General features: G+C 32.9%; 1 protein-coding gene across 1 annotated transcript in view; it reads left to right on the forward strand.

The window, feature by feature from the left end:
- The first annotated feature begins 1,246 nt into the window (after positions 1 to 1,246).
- The window catches only part of LOC146468841 (uncharacterized), a 37,949-nt gene continuing 21,292 nt past the window's right edge, over positions 1,247 to 17,903 (forward strand). Inside the window, exons 1-2 of the mRNA XM_085123890.1 lie at positions 1,247 to 1,324; positions 1,436 to 1,626. Coding sequence (XP_084980016.1) covers positions 1,278 to 1,324; positions 1,436 to 1,626 — 238 coding nt within the window. The 5' untranslated portion in view covers positions 1,247 to 1,277. The remainder of the gene's footprint in view (positions 1,325 to 1,435; positions 1,627 to 17,903) is intronic.

The following is a 17,903-nucleotide window of genomic DNA, read 5'->3' on the forward strand; positions in this document are numbered from 1 at the left end:
CATTGTAGTAAAAAGGTGTCGTGTTTTTGATCGGAACAGACCTTTGGGATATGGAAAATTAATCGTTTTAGTCTTGAAAGGAAAACAAAAATTCGTTTAAAGTGCTGAATAAGGTAAAGTATCCCAACAGTTCGTGAATTCGGCGGAAGGAATTTGTTTTCCAAAATAAAATCTACTACATCAAAATTAGGCTATAAAGGTACACAAATGTGTAATTGAAAGTGAACGGAAAATGAAAAACAGTAAGCCACATTTCAAATATTTGCCGTTAATTATAATTTTCTCAAAGGGGTTCCGTCGCCGTTCGACTGACTAGTAGTAAGCTTGAGCGTCTTGCTTTTTTTCTCGAGAGAGCTACCCTAACTCACTCCCGCAAATTGTGTACTTTTATTTACAAACACAAGTCAGAAACAATAACTCTTTGTCTCGTTTTCTAAAGAATGCATTAGAGTGCTCGAATGATTAGGTGTCAACTTGAAAGCTTTTGATAAATTCAATTATTTGTCTGAGATCAGTTATAAAAACAAAGTTTCAAAGGATGTCGAATTATAAGGTTTGTCATCACCCCGTTACTCTTGTGAAAGATATTAAATAACATTTGATAAAAAGGCAAACAACACAATATCGTTTTCTTGTCGTTAGATACATGATAAGGACGGAGTTGGAGTTAGTAAACTCTACATCTCTCCTTGGGGCAGCTAATCTGGCTCCTGAAATGTGAGTATCAAAAATCCTGCTCCGCGTTTAAACAGTTTTTTTGTTATCAAATAGTAAATAGTGATACTCTTAATTAATAGATATTCCTGTTTGACACCGTGTTTTCTAGAGGAGTTTTTGAACTTTTATAACTTTTTAAATAAACTTACCTGGAAACAATTCGCTATGACAGTTTTCACTTATTTTCATCTCGCAGTGTCAACTAAATTATGACACGTATTATTTTTTGCAGAAAAAGGAATCTTCCTGTTTTGAGTAACCTAAAGCAAATATGTTTGCAGTACACTGTCACTTAAAAAAAAAAAAGAAAGAAAGAAAACCAAATGGCCTCCATTTGGACACATATCCTCATTGTACTCCTCAAAGGAAACATCTTTTGGCGTAGCATCTTTCTCTCGGGTGCTAATGTCATAGCCTTGATAGTCTATAAATAGGCGCGAGTAAATGACGTAATGGTTTTTTTTTTTCAGTTCAATTTCATGATTCAATGAACCCGTTGAAAAGCAAATAGCTATGTATGTACCTTTTGCAGAACTGTGAGAAATGGGAAAATAGGTACCATGAAATTCACCGGTGCAAATGGAAAAGTGCACTGCAAAATCCAGCTGTAAGTGTTAAACTGATTATTTTCTGAATATATTATCGAACAATTCTTAGCTTGATCGATTTCAGCTAAGTATTTTATTATTTCTTTCCTTTTGTTGTGATTTGTTTGAAGTGGCCTGGGGGAAGGCGAATCAGAAGATATCAACCTTTCTCAAGTGTCGTATGCAGCTAAGGAGAGCATGAAACAGGCTTTTGTGGCTGCTGGGTTTGGAAATACATCACTAGGAGAATACAGACTCCTTCCATGCCCATCCGGCACGGTTTTGAAGTTGGGCATTCGTACCTGCCAGGAGTGCCCAGCAGGTGAGTCTCTTCAAGTGTCTATCTTGTATAGAAGATCTTTTTAAAATCACTGTTAAGTCTTTTAACAAAGTTGTTTCCTAAGGAAGAGCTTATCATAAATGACCACCACTGCATTAAAGCTGGCAAACAACTGATTTATTATAACTGAAGACTTTGACAAACATTCATGATAAAAATTAGCGATTAGGAAATCGACGTTTCGGCGACTTTTTGTTGTCATATATATTACGCTTTCCTTGCATATTTATTGGTAATGACGGACAAAGTGGCTTCTAAACGTCGGATTTCCTTATCGCTAATTCTCGTCTTTAAACAATTGATTAATTTAAAATCAAAAATGCTGATTCATGAATCTTTCATTCATTCATTCATTCATTCATTCATTCATTCATTCATTCATTCATTCATTCATTCATTCATTCATTCATTCATTCATTCATTCACTCATTCATTTGTTCGATATACGCTGCTGTTTTGACTATTTAAATGTGGCATCTTTCGCTGGTTGTTCATGAGTATTCCGACCTTGGATGTTTGCCAACTCCCTCGAATAATCTGTGTCCGGGTTATGGCATGTGCAATAAAGGCGCTCTGCAGAACAACCTGATCATAGGATACTGATCTAGGCAATGTGGACATACGGTTTACAGGAAAAAAAATAGGCATTTTGGAAGGGGTGTCGGGAATGTGACACATTGTCTTACTACGTATGGTTTAAAACATTTTCACTTAGCTCTGAAGGCAAATGGGGCATGGGTTTCTCGAAAAAGTGATCAAAATTAAAACAACAACAACAACAACATTTTTGTTAAAAAGCATGAATTTTCAAGGTCATTTCCTTGGCACAATTCGACCTACCTACTCAGAATAAAAATAAACAAATAAATAAATAAATGAATAACTAAATAAAGAGATAAATAGAGTCGAAGTCCACTTTATCAAGATTTCAGGACACAAAAGATAAATGTTCATAAAAACTACCCTTGACGGAGTGAAATGTTTATTCAAAGCGATCCAGGAAAATGCATTCGAAGAATTGTTAAGATTTGTATCTTTTTAAGCTTAGGCTTCAAAATTTGATACTTAGAGAAGGCCATTTGGATGGACCAATCAGATAGGAGAACGTGACCGATTGAGGTCATGACATGGATTCTACAAGTAACCGATAACAAATTGCCTATAGAGTAAAAATTGACTATAGAGTAGACTTCCGCTATCTCCAACAAACAAGGGAAACATTTTTTTGTTCCAGACATACAAGTTTGAGATAGCCAGTTGTAACTTTACTGTAAGCCCTAGCATCCCCAGAAAATGGTTTTATTTTCAGGACAGGGGGTGTTTACTGTACTTTCTAAATCTCTCAATTTCCCCCAAAAAGGCATCTTCACTTATCTCCATGAAAAGGAAAGGAACATTCGTTTGTATTTTTGGATGGAATAAGAAACCGAGACAGTACGAGCGCTTCCAGAAACGAAGTTAGAATTTTCATGTCCGCACTTGATAAAAACAAAATAGTGGATTTTTTACAGAGATGATTTGATCATAGAATCATGCTCAATAGGGTATCATAGTTTGCCGCCAAACACAGAAAATTAAAAGCATTGTGCCGTTTGGACTGTCAAATTCATACTTAGTACACTGACAACCTGATATAAAACCACAAAGGATTAAGGTTTCCTGTTCTTTACTAAAGGCATACCTTGCATGTGTTAAATATGATTCATTGGATGGATGTATATTTTTAAACCAAAAAAAGATGTTTTAAAATGTACAGTTCTATCATAACGTTAATGAAAGCTTCTTCCAGTGATGCTCAATTTTTATTGAAATTGAATCTGCAAAATAATGAATGCTGTTCCGGAAAAACTTCATCTTAAAGGGACAGTATCACGCTATAATTATCAACACACTGAAAATAAAAAAAAAACGCTATTCCGTCGATAGCAGCCAAGATATAACGACCAAAATTAAATTAAAAGAATATTAGAATGCCAAGAAACTATCATCTGGGAGACGACCGAAATAAAGATGGGTTCAAATTTGAAAACGTCAGGCCAACCTTTTCCAATAATTTTCGCTGTCGTAACACGTTAAAAATCGGTTGTACTATATTTTAGTTCAACCTTTGCGTCAATTTTTTTTAATTAGCGATTTAGAAATTAACTGTAAGACAGTGTTTTTAAGTTTAAATTTAGTGAATTTTTGCCCGAAATCATGATATCTCCCATGAAGCTGCCCCTTTAATTCATCCAGTGTGCTTCACAAAACACATTCTTGACTCTAGCATGTTATCTTTAGAGGACAAAACTTAACGCGCGCAAGCGGTTTTTTTTTTTCGTTACACATCGAAGTGAATTTACATCTCAAAGCATTAAAGTCAAATATTAAGAGTGGTTGTCAGTAACTTTCGAGAATCCGGCGACAAAAGCGAAAATTCGAATTTTTTTTTATTTGCCCCAAAAGACCCTTTTGGTGGACTATTTTCAAAAATAATATTCAAAAGTTCCAGCGAATTTTTATTTTGACAAAAATTGGGAAAGTTCGAAATCGGCCAAAACGCGGCCGACGGCCCGATTGAAATTATGCAAATTAGTACATTTTCGAAACTCTCGCTCAAGACAAGGCAGCGTTTTCTCGAGTTGACACTTTCACAATCGTTTTTACATCCCTTGTGCTTGCTTCCAAACTATATTTTATCTCCACCTGAACATTCTTTCATTTAAAGTTGCCCACGTAAAGAATACAATGTTTGCTATTCCTTAGATAGAGTGATTTTTGCCATATTGCAGATGACCATATCATCAAGGGTATACAAATATACTGGTAATGAAATAACTTTTTTGAACGGGCAACTTTTCTTATTTATCATGTTAAAATATTTAGTTTGGCCCGTGAAAAGCAAGCGCGCTAGGTCGAGATGTGTGGAATGCACTTTGACACAAATCGCCATTTCAGTACTTCATGTTCCTCCTGTTACTTTGCACTTATCAATACACTTCGCGGAAGCTTTTAGATAAAACCAAGGTCTCTGTGTTCATTTCATGCTTTTATACACGTAAATAACTAGCTTCGAACTTGAGTGCTCCCCATATTCGCATTAGGTTATCAAATGATTCCTTTCAGGTGAAATTTTCGAGTTTGTATTGAGCAATTCAAGCGAGATGAAAGAGCCGTTCCCAGGGAAATAACTTGAAATCAGTGAAATCAATACCCTGTCTCTCATATCATGCTACACTTCCAAACTACCGTTATTATTAAGCTAGAAAATGTAAATTCTCCCTTTTTACGTGACCTAAAACAGAATTTGCCTAAAATATAACGAAAGTAAACAAATAAAGAGCTTTCGAAACCTCAATGCGGTACTTCAATACTATCCTCAAACAGAAAACTAATCTATTTAGGAGAGTGAAGTTTTTTTTTCGCCATGGCACCTCTCCGTGCGGATCAAGCTAAAAAAATACGCAAGATTTGTAATGTGTTACGCTTAATCAATGGAAAAAGGACGTTCGCTCGCACCTATAAAGGCACAAAAGATCGGGCCTATAAAGAAATTCAGGACGAAATAGTGTTATTGCTAGGGCAGGTAAAGTGTTTTCATTTGAGTGAAACTGAGAGCATGAAAGAACATTTTATTTCCTTTTCTGACTTTCCCTATTTTTTTAAACAGAAACCCACTGCTATGCATTACTTGACTTTATTCCAGGAATTATGATTTACGATTGAAACTTTCCATTCGTCTTTATATGCTCTCACCACCGAAGGCCTTCGTGTGAAATGGAAAAGTCAGAAACCTTTAACTACGAAGGGAGACCGAGGAATGAACAGCAAAGAATCGTTGTCATTGTCAATGCATGTACTGTGGGTTAACCCAATCCAAGTGGAACTCGTAATTAAGTTATATCTTCAACCATGCCATATAAAAACCACTATACCACTATAAATTGAATAATCACTGGACTATGGCACACAGGTTCGAAAGATACTCTCACTGGCCTTGTCAAAGGCTGTTCGTGTGGTGGATACTCTCGAGCTTAACAATGACAACGTCAAAACTACGCAGTGACGAGTAGTATGGGATATGAGGGGATCAGCGCCTTTTTCCAAAATATGGTTAATTTTTTGCGCTGATTTTTTGCGCTGATTTTGTGCGCTGATATTTTTTAAAAAAATAGAATCAATTATTTTTCCAAGTCGAAATATCCTCAAGGCATTTTCAAAAGAAAACTTTTTGGAATTCTATATTAAAATATCCACAAAAGTGCGTTTAAAATAATCATCATATGAAATCATTAGTCATTTCTACGCTTGGTCTTTTATTTGGTTTTTATGGCTCAGGCGAAGCCAGGAGTTTAGCTTTTCGGCAGCGCAGCGCGAGCAGGGGAGGAAAAGCGTTAAAAACTCCGCGGTGGCGTTGGTGGGAAGAGGAGCGAAGCGACGATGGAGCCACCGCTTTTAATTGCGCTAATAATTTCCCAAGGTCAAATCCAAAAAGGCTTAAAGAGAAACCGCTTATATATAATATGGAGAAAATTTCTATTATTGGAAGTTATAAAAATCGTTATAGCGAGGAAGAAACTTCTTTAGCAATGGCAATTCAAATGAGATGTTTGGATAAACATTTGAAGGGATTAAATATGAAAGAAATTTATGATGTCATGTTTGATATTGTTAAAAAATATGGTGATATTTGTTTTTACCATAGATTTTGCCTTTATCATGAGGAAAAGAATAGAATACATTTTGATATTCATGGATATGATTATAGGGAAACTAAATATTATAGAACTGGTATTAATAATCTGAAACAAAAAATTGAAAAAAGTTTGGATTTGGATAAACTGTTTAATTATGTTTTGTTTCGTTATAAAGGTTTGGGATGGAAAGGTGTTCATTACATAAACATAATAATAAGATCTAAGGGTAAAGTTGTTAAACCATTAGAAAACCGGAAAAAACTGGTTAAAACCGGTTAAAGAAATTGCGCAAATAATTTCCCAAGGTCAAACCAATTTTGTTAAAGAAATTGCATCAATGATTTTTTTCCAAATCATAGGCGTTTCTATCAAATTATCATCATATGGTTCAGGTGGAGCCGTTACATTAATATTAAATGTGAATGGTTCGTTACGTGACTTGATTACTTTTTTCTTTTAAAAATTTTTAGAAAAAGGCTTAAAGAGATGTTATTATATATACAATATAATATGGATAAATTATCAAAATCTGAATTATTTCAAATCATTTCTCAGCAAAGTAAGAATATTGCTGCATTAACAAAACAAGTGAAGCAATTAATAGATGTGAATAAGCAATTAATCGAACGAAACAAACCAGTTCCAGCACCGAGAACGGAAAAAATTATGGAGCAACCAATTCCAGCACCGCGTAAAAATGTCAAGAAAATGATTAAAGAGTATGAGGAAAATATTAAACCAATTCCACCTCCCCGCACTAAAATAAAGCAAGTGAATAAAGCTTTAAAAGGTTATACTGAATCATATGAGGTGACAGTAATAGATGATAAAGATCCATTAGTTCAATTGCAAAAAACAAGACAAAAACTAGGATTTTATATCAAAAACATATTAGAATCCATGAAAGGTTTGAAGTTTATTGAAACTATGAAAGTGACATTTGAAAAAACAACAGGTGATATAATTATATCCAAGACGGCATATTTTAACAGTAAGGCTCAAACGATCATCAACCAAACAGAAATTGCTGAAGTACTAAAATTGACTGCACAACAAATCTTGAATAGGATAGCTCAATGGATATCAGAGGGTTCAGGATGGATCATAAAATCAATCGACAATCATTATCTGAATATTGTACGATATAAACCAATGAAGGGTTCATCGTATCTTAAACTGCCAATTGAATTACAAAATAAGAAAGGATTAATCAATCTGCAGAATAAAGACAATGAATGTTTTAGATGGTGCCATGTGAGACATCTTTGTCCAATGGATAAAGACCCGCAGCGTAATAAAAAATCTGACCGAAAATATGTTAGTGAATTGAATTATGATGGAGTTGTATTTCCTGTTTCCATCAAACAGATAAATAAAATTGAATTACAAAATAAAATCAATATCAATGTTTTCGGTTATGAGAATAAACAACCATATCCACTTTATATATCAAAAGAAAAGTTTGAAGATCATATGGAATTATTGCTTATATCTGAAAATGAGAATAAACATTTTGAGTACATCAAAGATTTCAATAGATTTATGTTTAACCAAACCAAGCATAAAAATAAGAAACATTTTTGCATGCATTGTTTGCAATGTTTTAGCACAAAAGATGTGTTTGATGTCCCCAAGAAAAACTGTATTGTAATAAATGGTACACAAGCCATAAAAATGCCAAGTAAAGATAACAACATTTTACAATATAACCATTACCACAAGCAATTACCTGCTCCATTTGTAATATATGCTGACTTTGAAGCTTTAACAGAACGGATACATGGTTGCCAACAGAATAATGATAAATCTTTTACAGATGCTTATCAAAAGCATACAGATTGTGGATATGGGTATAAAGTTGTTTGTTGTTATGATGATCAGTATACCAAGGATGTTAAATATTATAGAGGCGAAAATGCTGTTTACAAATTTTTAGAGCAAATGTTAGAAGAAGTACGTGACTGCAAAAACATTGTCAAATATAAATTCAACAAACCATTGAAAATGACTAATGTTGATGAAGAAGAATTTCAAAAAGCTGATCAGTGTCATATTTGTGGTAAATCGTATAATGAAAAAGATATAAGAGTCAGGGACCATTGTCATATTACAGGATTGTTCAGAGGTTCAGCACATCAAGATTGCAATTTGTCATATAAACTCACTGACAAGATACCTGTGGTTTTTCATAATTTGAGAGGATATGATAGTCATTTCATAATGCAGCAGATAGGTGAAATTGTTAAAAGACATACATATGTGAATGGAAAAGGTGAGGAGTGTCAAATGAATGTCAATGCCATTCCAAATAACATGGAAAAATATATGGCTGTTATGTTGGGAAATAGTTTGGTATTTATTGACAGTTTTCAGTTTATGAGCCAATCACTTGCTAATCTTGTTAACAATCTTCCAAAAGATGCTTTAAAATACACGAGAGAATTTTTCAAAAAGGATAAATATTTCAATTTAATGACGAAGAAAGGTGTATACCCATATGATTACATGGATAGCTTTGATAAGTTTGAAATGACTGAATTACCATCAAAAGAAGAGTTTTATAGTCAATTGAATAATGAGCATATTTCAGATGAAGATTATGACCATGCAAAAAAAGTTTGGAAAACCTTTAAAATAGAAAATATGGGAGTATATCATGATCTTTACTTAAACAGTGACATACTTTTATTAGCAGATGTTTTTGAAAATTTCAGGAAAACGTGTTTGGAATATTATAAGTTAGATCCATGTCATTATTTCACAAGTCCGGGTTTGAGTTGGGATGCTATGTTAAAAATGACTGGTATCAAATTAGAACTTACGACTGATATTGATATGTTCCAATTTATTGAAAAAGGTCTAAGAGGTGGTACCAGTTACATTGCTAATCGATATGGAAAAGCAAATAATCCCTACATGAAAGAGTATGATGAGAAAGAACCATCTTCTTATATCATGTATCTTGATGCAAATAATTTATATGGTTGGGCTATGTCACAATATCTTCCAACAGGTGGTTTTAAATGGATGTCTCAAAATAAAATCGATGAACTTGACTTAGCTAAGTATGATTCCTCATCAAAAAAGGGATTAATATTGGAAGTTGATTTGGATTATCCTACCTCACTACATGATCTTCATAATGATTTTCCATTAGCACCAGAACAAGTTTGTGTAAAAGAGAATATGTTGTCGAATTATTGTAGTACGATAAAAGAAAAGTATAATATTTCCATTGGTCAGGTTCATAAATTAATTCCAACTTTGTCTGAAAAACGGAACTATGTATTACATTATAGAAATTTGCATTTATATCTTGATCTAGGTTTGAAAATAACCAAGGTTCATAGAGTACTTGAATTTGATCAATCACCATGGCTAAAACAATACATAGATTTCAACACTCTTAAAAGAACTAATGCCAAAAATAGTTTTGAAAAAGATTTCTTTAAACTTATGAATAATAGTGTATTTGGAAAAACAATGGAAAACCTCAGAAAAAGAGTTGATGTAAGGTTAGTCACTGATGAAAAGAAACTTGTTCAATTAACATCAAAACCAACCTATGTTTCAAGTAAAATTTTCAACGAGAATCTAGTAGCAGTTCATAAGATAAAAGAGACATTAACCCTAAATAGACCAGCATATGTTGGGATGTGTATTCTAGATATAAGTAAAACACTAATATATGATTTTCATTATAACTACATCAAATCCAAATACGGAAACAGAGCAAAATTATTATTTACAGACACTGATTCTCTAACGTATGAAATTCAAACAGAAGATTCCTACAAAGATTTTTGGAACGACAAAGATAAATTTGATAACAGTGATTATCCAGAAGATAGTCCATTTTATGATGCTAGTAATAAAAAGGTAATAGGTAAGTTTAAAGATGAAGCGGCTGGCAAACCGATAACAGAATTCATTGGTTTACGTAGTAAAATGTATTCATACACCAAAGATGATGGTACCAACAATAAAACTGCAAAAGGTATTGTGAAAAATGTGATTAAAAAAGTCATCAAACATGAGGATTACAAAAATATATTATTCAACAACGAGCAAATGTATCATAACATGAAAACGATTAGAAGTGATTTGCATATCCTCAAGAGTTTTTCACTAAACAAAGTTTCATTATCATGTTTTGATGACAAAAGGTATATACTAGATGATGGAATAAATAGTTATGCTTATGGGCATAAGTTATGTTTTAACCATATATAATATATAATATATATATAATGAAAGTAAAAAGTTTTCAATATAAGCCCGAAGAATTTTTTCTTTTAAGAATGCTGAAAAATGTTATTCCAAGAAGTATAAAATTAAATAAAATTATTGATGAATTAACAACATGTGTATTATGTGAAAGACTGATTTATTCAAAACGAAAATATTTTGAATATAATAATGAAGATTTTTCAATTGTATCTTTTTCAAAGTTTGTTGGTAATTTCAGAAATGCGTTGAGGGATATAGTAGTGTTTTATTATCCTGATGAAGATATATATCAAACAATGCATTTAAATTGTATTGTAAATAAATGTTATTCAAAAGAACAAATTGTTATGAACGTTAGATTATCAAAGTTTGATATGAATGCATGTAAAAGTGATAATATGGTAAAATTTATTTTTGAAACAAATCATTTTAAATTGGATAATTTTTTATACAGAAATAAAAAAACAAATGAGAAAATTAAATTTGAAAAATATTATAAAATAATAAAAGTAGATGATAAACATTCTGATTATGCGATAAGTTATTATTATGAAAAGCCACTACCAATAGATATAAATGAATATGATTCATTTCCAGAATCAGAAAATGAATCAGAAAATGGATCAGAAAATGGATCAGAAAATGAAATAATTAGTAAAACAATTAAAGAAATGGGACTATAATAAAATATGGTAGAAATTTTAGATAAAAAACGTGATTATTCGTTTGTGGCAAATAATCATACCAATAAAAAAATTGTAAAAGCCATCAATTGTAGTAATAATGAGGTGACATACTTTAACAGTATGTATGCTATTCAACAATATCTTGGTATTAATGCAGGGATAGTGAAAATGGTTTGCGAAGGTATTAACCGCTGCAAAACTGGAATTTCCAAAAAGAATGGTATTTCTTACAAATTTGAATATGTGAAAAACGAAGATATGCCGGATGATTATATCAAATCATCAAGAACAGGAGAAAAAAGAATGAGATTATTAAGCGATGAAGAAAAATGGGCTAAAAGAACATATACCTGTGAATGTGGTCAAATAATAAAAAATCAATATAAAAATTATCATAGAAAAAAATGTGGAGAAAGAAATTAGCTATTTTTTAAAGTTTATTCGAAGACACATTTTATTACAGTTATTAAATTTCAAAAGATGGTGATAATTCATTTTATCCTCATCTTCATCAGATGAATCATCAGATGAATCATCAGACGAATCATCAGACGAATCAATGGAAGAATCAGAAGACTCATCTGAAATGCATTTTTTTTCAAAGATCATAAGAGCATCAGAATAATCATCAATTTCATCATCGTAAACACAACTTCTTGTTTCAGTTACTTTATCATAAATTTCCTTATAGTCGAGACCGCTACTATATTTAATCATGTATAATAATTTATTTTTCCAATAAGGATCACGAAAATTTTTTTTATTTGATGGCAAGTCAACAAGAGCATTTAATTCACTAAAATCTTCAATGATACACTTCCAGCCTTGTGTGTCATCATGTGAATATGCCAGTTCATTAAACAGTTTTTTTTTTCCAATCTATATTATCCATATATGATATATGATATATTAATTTCTGTTTAAACCATTAAATTCTTCAACGGTATCCAAGAATTAAAATCATCACTATATCCTTTCCATTTCACTAAAGCTTGTTTTTTCTTGTGATCTTTCCGGATGACTTTGTCAATTCTAAAGACCTCTTGTTTTGCTTTTAACAATTCAGCTTCATAAAAGCTGCCTTGTATCTCTTCATTATTGAGATCTTTCAGTTTGTAAGTGATCGGATTGGTGAATTGGATTTTGTCGATAATGAACACTTCTTCAGTCCAATTTGGTGTATAACCTTTATCAAATAGCTTTCTTTTATACTTTGATATCCTGACCTTGTCACCTACTTTAAACTTAGGTAATTTTGGTTGCCTCATATCACCATATAGGTTGAAGTAAACAGTTCCTTTATTTTTCTTTTTTCTGGCTTCTGTTGGTGTCATTTTGATTGAGCTGTGTTTAGACATATTATACTGTTTCAACAACATGGGTAATATATCCAGATACATTGTATTGCCTTGGGCAGTGAACTGCTTCCACATCTTGGTTTTGATTGTTCTATTCCATCTTTCCACCACTGATGATTTTTCTTCATTTTCTGTTGAATAGAGTTTTATGTTGTGTTTATGGAGTAAGTCTTTCATATGTTTGTTGTAGAACTCTGAGCCTTTGTCAGTCCATAGATACTCTGGTTTATCCCCTTCTTTGAAAATCTGTTGGAATGCTTTGGTTACAGTTTCACCTTTCTTATCTTTTAACGGAACAATCCAGCCGTATTTACTGAAGATATCTATAACCATGAGAAGATACTTATGACCTTTGTTCCATTTACTCAACTGTTGCATTTCAACAAGATCAGCAGCCCATATTTCATCAACATGATTAACAATAACACGCCGTCGAGTAAAGTTACGCTTTATGGGTTTATGCAGCTCATCAGCTAACTTTTCTTGCCAGTTTTTACTCGACGGCTTTTGGCGTTTTTTGAAGCTCCAAGTCCAAGCTTTTTCTTTGTGGCTATTGCAACTTGAGCTAAGCTTGTACCCCAAGGTCTTTCACGATAAGGTATTTCAGATATTCTTTGTAGCATAATATCATCAGCTGCGTGTTTATCGGATAATGATCTAGCATTACTATAATCTATATCATGTTGTTGGCAAATAGCATCTAGTTTATTTATTGGTTCTCGATAATTGGGATCATTTGATGCTAATCTTTCTTCTAATTTTGTGCCAGGTCCACAATAATTGTATTTTTTCCCCTTAGGAGTTCTCATATGTAATTCTCCAAGTTTGGATAGTTGTTTTTGAAGATCGAAACCACTCCCATCGAGATCCTTTCTGTCAGTAACATATTTTTTATTAGGACGTACTTTGGTAGATAATTGATCAAGCATTTCAGAACCTGTCTTCTTTATAAAAGGAGTAGCTTTTTCTAAAACATAATCAAGAGCCTTCTTTTGTAGCTTGGGATTTCTCAATGCTTCAGATCCGTAATATCTACCCATTTCTACAGCCTTTTTACCCAACCATGGGATACCATGTTGAATTAACATATCAGTACCAGTTGATGCTAAAGTATCCATTATGCCCGCCCCTTTGGGCGGGCTGCTCCGTTTCCCTGATTTTGTTTAACGAATTTGTTTTTTTTTATCCCGCATTCTGCACAAGTACAAAAAAACATTAATCTATTTTTTTTTGTTTGGAAATAACCAGAAGGTTCAACACATTCAGTTTGTTTTTTCTGTTTAACACAATACGATTTTACCATTTATACATATATGTTACACAATATTTTTGAAATAATTTATTATGAATTCATGATTATCACTATCAGTAGTATTCAAATGTAAATTGGTATTATGAATTGTTTCTAGAATCGATTTTCCTTTTTGTCTTTCAAGCAGATAATAGAGACACCAATATCCACATAATACAGAATCTCGATCTTGAATTTCATCTGATGAATATATCAAAGGTTTACCACTTGCTGCAAGATATTTTTCCACTTCTTTTGGCATAGGTAATCCGAAGCTGTCAAAATATTCAGCATATTTGTTTCCATTTTGATATGCAACCCAATGTGTGCCTGATCCGATATAATCTTCAAGATTTATGATCCCCACTTCATTGTTTCTGATGGACATGGGTAATTTATCTTTGCTGAAAACTCCTCTGAAATCTTTGATACCAAGCTGTTTAACCCAATTATTAAGATCAAAATTGCTAAGCGGAGTATTAATAAATTCTACAAGATATCCCCGATTAGTGGAATGTTTTTGAAAGGACTGTTTTTTCCCAGTAGTAATCCTTTTCCTTTTTTGGAGGTTTTTTTTTTACTCCCATGCCTATGGGTTGTTTCCAAGTACCATAAAATGGAGGTGGTGGTCTATAATCAGCTGGAAGAACCAAACCACCATTGGTATTTTTGGGAACATAAACTGGTACAGACCGTCTTGATCTCTCTCTGTCCACTTGCAACCCTTTTCCAGTCAATGCATTCAACAATAAAGGAACGCCAATTGAAGCCAATAATGTACCCAATAAACCACCTGATTGACTTTTTGTGGGTTTAATAACAATCTGTATGAATTGCATTAACGATTTGTTTCTTTTGTTCATTTGTCAACCAATCTTTATACTTTATCAATTGATCAACTTTATTTTGTGGAATTAAGAACCCACCAACCTGTCCTTTTCCGAATATCTTATCAACACCAAGACTGGCAAGACCAGATAATGCTCCAGTAGCCAGTGGACCAGCAGCTTTTGAAGCTAGACTTGTTACAGCTGGAAGTGCCCTCGCACCAAGACTGAATAATGATGACCAAAGGCTCCCTCCCATTTTGACTGCTTTTCGTATCTGTGTTTTTGATATTTTAATGTCAGAACCAGTACCATTTGCCATTGATTTTCGTAATCTATTTATTTGGGTTTTGGTTAACATAAGTTGGTCAGGTCCATTTAGTTCATCATGTGATAATCTGATTGTTATTGCTGAATTATTTCTCAATGTTTTTGCTAATTTTTGTTTTTGTCCTTGAGACAATTTTACACCATGTGAATGATAGCTAGTCATATCTTATATATGATATGTGTAGATAAAATTATATTTATCTGAATAAAAGCTTGCCGTCTTTCTGTAAAAGTTCAGCATCTTGTTCGTATAAAGTGAGGGCATAAACTGAGTAGTTTGCATTTGTGGCACCTGATAGTTCATAATGAAATACCAGTTTAGTTGTTCCATCTCTAATATCCGTCTTTTGTTTTGTTAGATCGAAGTATAAAAACCCGAATAATGATTTGAAATTAGAAGAATTCAAAAGTGTACCTTGTCCATATTCATTGTTTGCATGAACATACTTCAGTACATCTCGGTAAACACGTGTCATATCAGTTGATGGGTTGTAGTGCACATCAGGATATTCATTACCATTCGCAACAACCAGATGAGCAGAAGATAGTGCTCGATCATTAGCAACATTGAATGTGTTGTACAAGAAAGGATTAGTCGTTTGTGCACCAATATTGGCATCATTGATGATGAACACAAACACATGTCTTGGTCGTTCGATGCCAGTTGATATTGTAAATGTGCCAGATCGTAGTCTAGTACTGTTTGATCGTTCGATGTTTTCACGTAGATATGTCCATTTATGCGGTTTCATAAACTGATCAATGTATAATGATTGTCCTTCTGAATTGAAAGTTATTCTTGGCACAACTAGTTGCATCCTCATTATCATAACACGGCACGCAGCCCCAGCTTGCCAAATAAGATTATTATCTGATTCAATTTGTAGATTTATTTCCATTCTTGTTGAAGGAAGAAGTTCATCTCGTAGTGCCTCAAAAAATGAATAATGATTAAGAGTAATTTCTGTTGTAACATCTGCTGATAAACCCAAAAGTGCTTTTCTTGCAGCAAATCCTTTATTGTAATTTGCCTGAGCAGGTCTTTCTTCAGCGTGTCGGTTTGTATCCAAATAAAATAATTCATTCGTTGCAGTTGATTGAGCATAAACTGAGCTATATTCCAGCAGATTCTTGATATCGACAGCATGATTTGCATTGTTACAGTCATAAACTTTCCGACCATTTAGTTTAACATCGAAGTTGTTGATGAATGAGTGGGATCCATTAACAATCCCATTATGATCCTCAGCCGCAATATTAGCGTTAGCCATTGTTTGTACTTTGAAGGTCATTGAGATTCTGGCATTATACCAGTCGAAAGGTGTTACCTCACCTGTGTTGTCAACCACAAACCTGTATCCGGTTTTCTTCTGAGAATTGTCGTTTCCTGGATCACCAGTATTCAGTGGTGTTTCAAGATCGAAAAAGACATCTTCATAACGTTCTAAATATTTTGGATTCCTGCATGATTTCATTATACTATTATATTACACAATTTTCCTCCTTCTGATTTTCCCACCAGATATTATCTGATTCACTCGATCTGCTATTTCCATATCAGAAAGTTGTTTTGTCACCTTTGGCTGAGTGCGCATACTAGTAGGTGACAAAATTGAGGGGTTTTTTTTACTCAATAACTGAACTATCTTATCTCCGGCTTTATTCCCAATATGCTCTCCAGTTTTTGTAACAGCCTTTGTAGCTGCTGTTTTAACTCCTTTTTTAGCTAATTCTTTGGTTGTTTTTCCGAATAATTTTGATGCAATTGATGTAAATATATTCCCACCAACAATTGATTCATCGTAAATATTCTTTCTAACATAACGACCCATTTCTGGGTCAAATCTTCTTTTGAATTCACTTTGTCTCATTATACAATTTCATTACACAAAACTTGAACGTAGAATTAAACTCATAAACCAATCTATATTATTTAAATCAATGGGTCTGTTTAATGCATCCGTTACCGTTATTCTGATTTCGGATATAATATTCTCTGATACTGAACTGAATAAAGCTCTTTTTGGCTCAAAAGTAAATGGAAATGATCTTCTTAAATTATCTGTTGGGATCATTATTAGTGTATTTGTTGATACTCCATCGCTGATACTGTCAGTTATAAGATCGCAATTTATGTTAATGACATCAATACTATTGGTTATATTTGGAAGTTTGCTCCTATATTCAGTCTGTGTTATTATTTTGGGCTCAAAACCAATCAGATCACCGAATTTTGAATTGGATATATCTAATCTCCATTTATTTCCAAGTTCGACAACGACACGATAACTAGATAAAACAAAATACAGTTTGACAGCTACACCATTAGCTAGTTGATCATCGTTTTGTTTAATGGCTTGTGTAATATAATTATTGAGACCATCATAACTGTACATACCATCAACAAATGTGATTGTTTCCCAATTGGCTCCACTATCTTTGGAGTATTTGATTTTATTATTGTTGTTTTTATTATTGATATTATGCCATGAATAAGTCATTAACACACGATTAACTGCTAGTTCATGTTTCATATTGCTGTCAAGATGAATTGGTGGATTAAACTTGATTGAAAAGTCTTCAGGCTGACTCCTACCTATTTTTTGACGATTAACGGATGATATCTTTATTTCTCGTTCTTGCATATATATCATTAGAATACATAATTCTTCAACAGCTCAATGAGTTGTTTATTGGAAATCGTCCCTAGTTGATTCAATTTATGGGCAATCTGTGAAAATTCATTTTTAACGGAGTTATTCCCAGCTAAAATGGATCCCCCGAGAAGTTCCATTCTGTCAAGTAGGTCATTTATATTATTGAAATAGACAACTCCTGATCCTATTTTTTTTGAACTTATT

Source organism: Pavona decussata, unplaced genomic scaffold, assembly GCF_977016875.1.
Source record: "Pavona decussata unplaced genomic scaffold, jaPavDecu1.1 SCAFFOLD_128, whole genome shotgun sequence".
Lineage (NCBI taxonomy): Eukaryota > Metazoa > Cnidaria > Anthozoa > Scleractinia > Agariciidae > Pavona > Pavona decussata.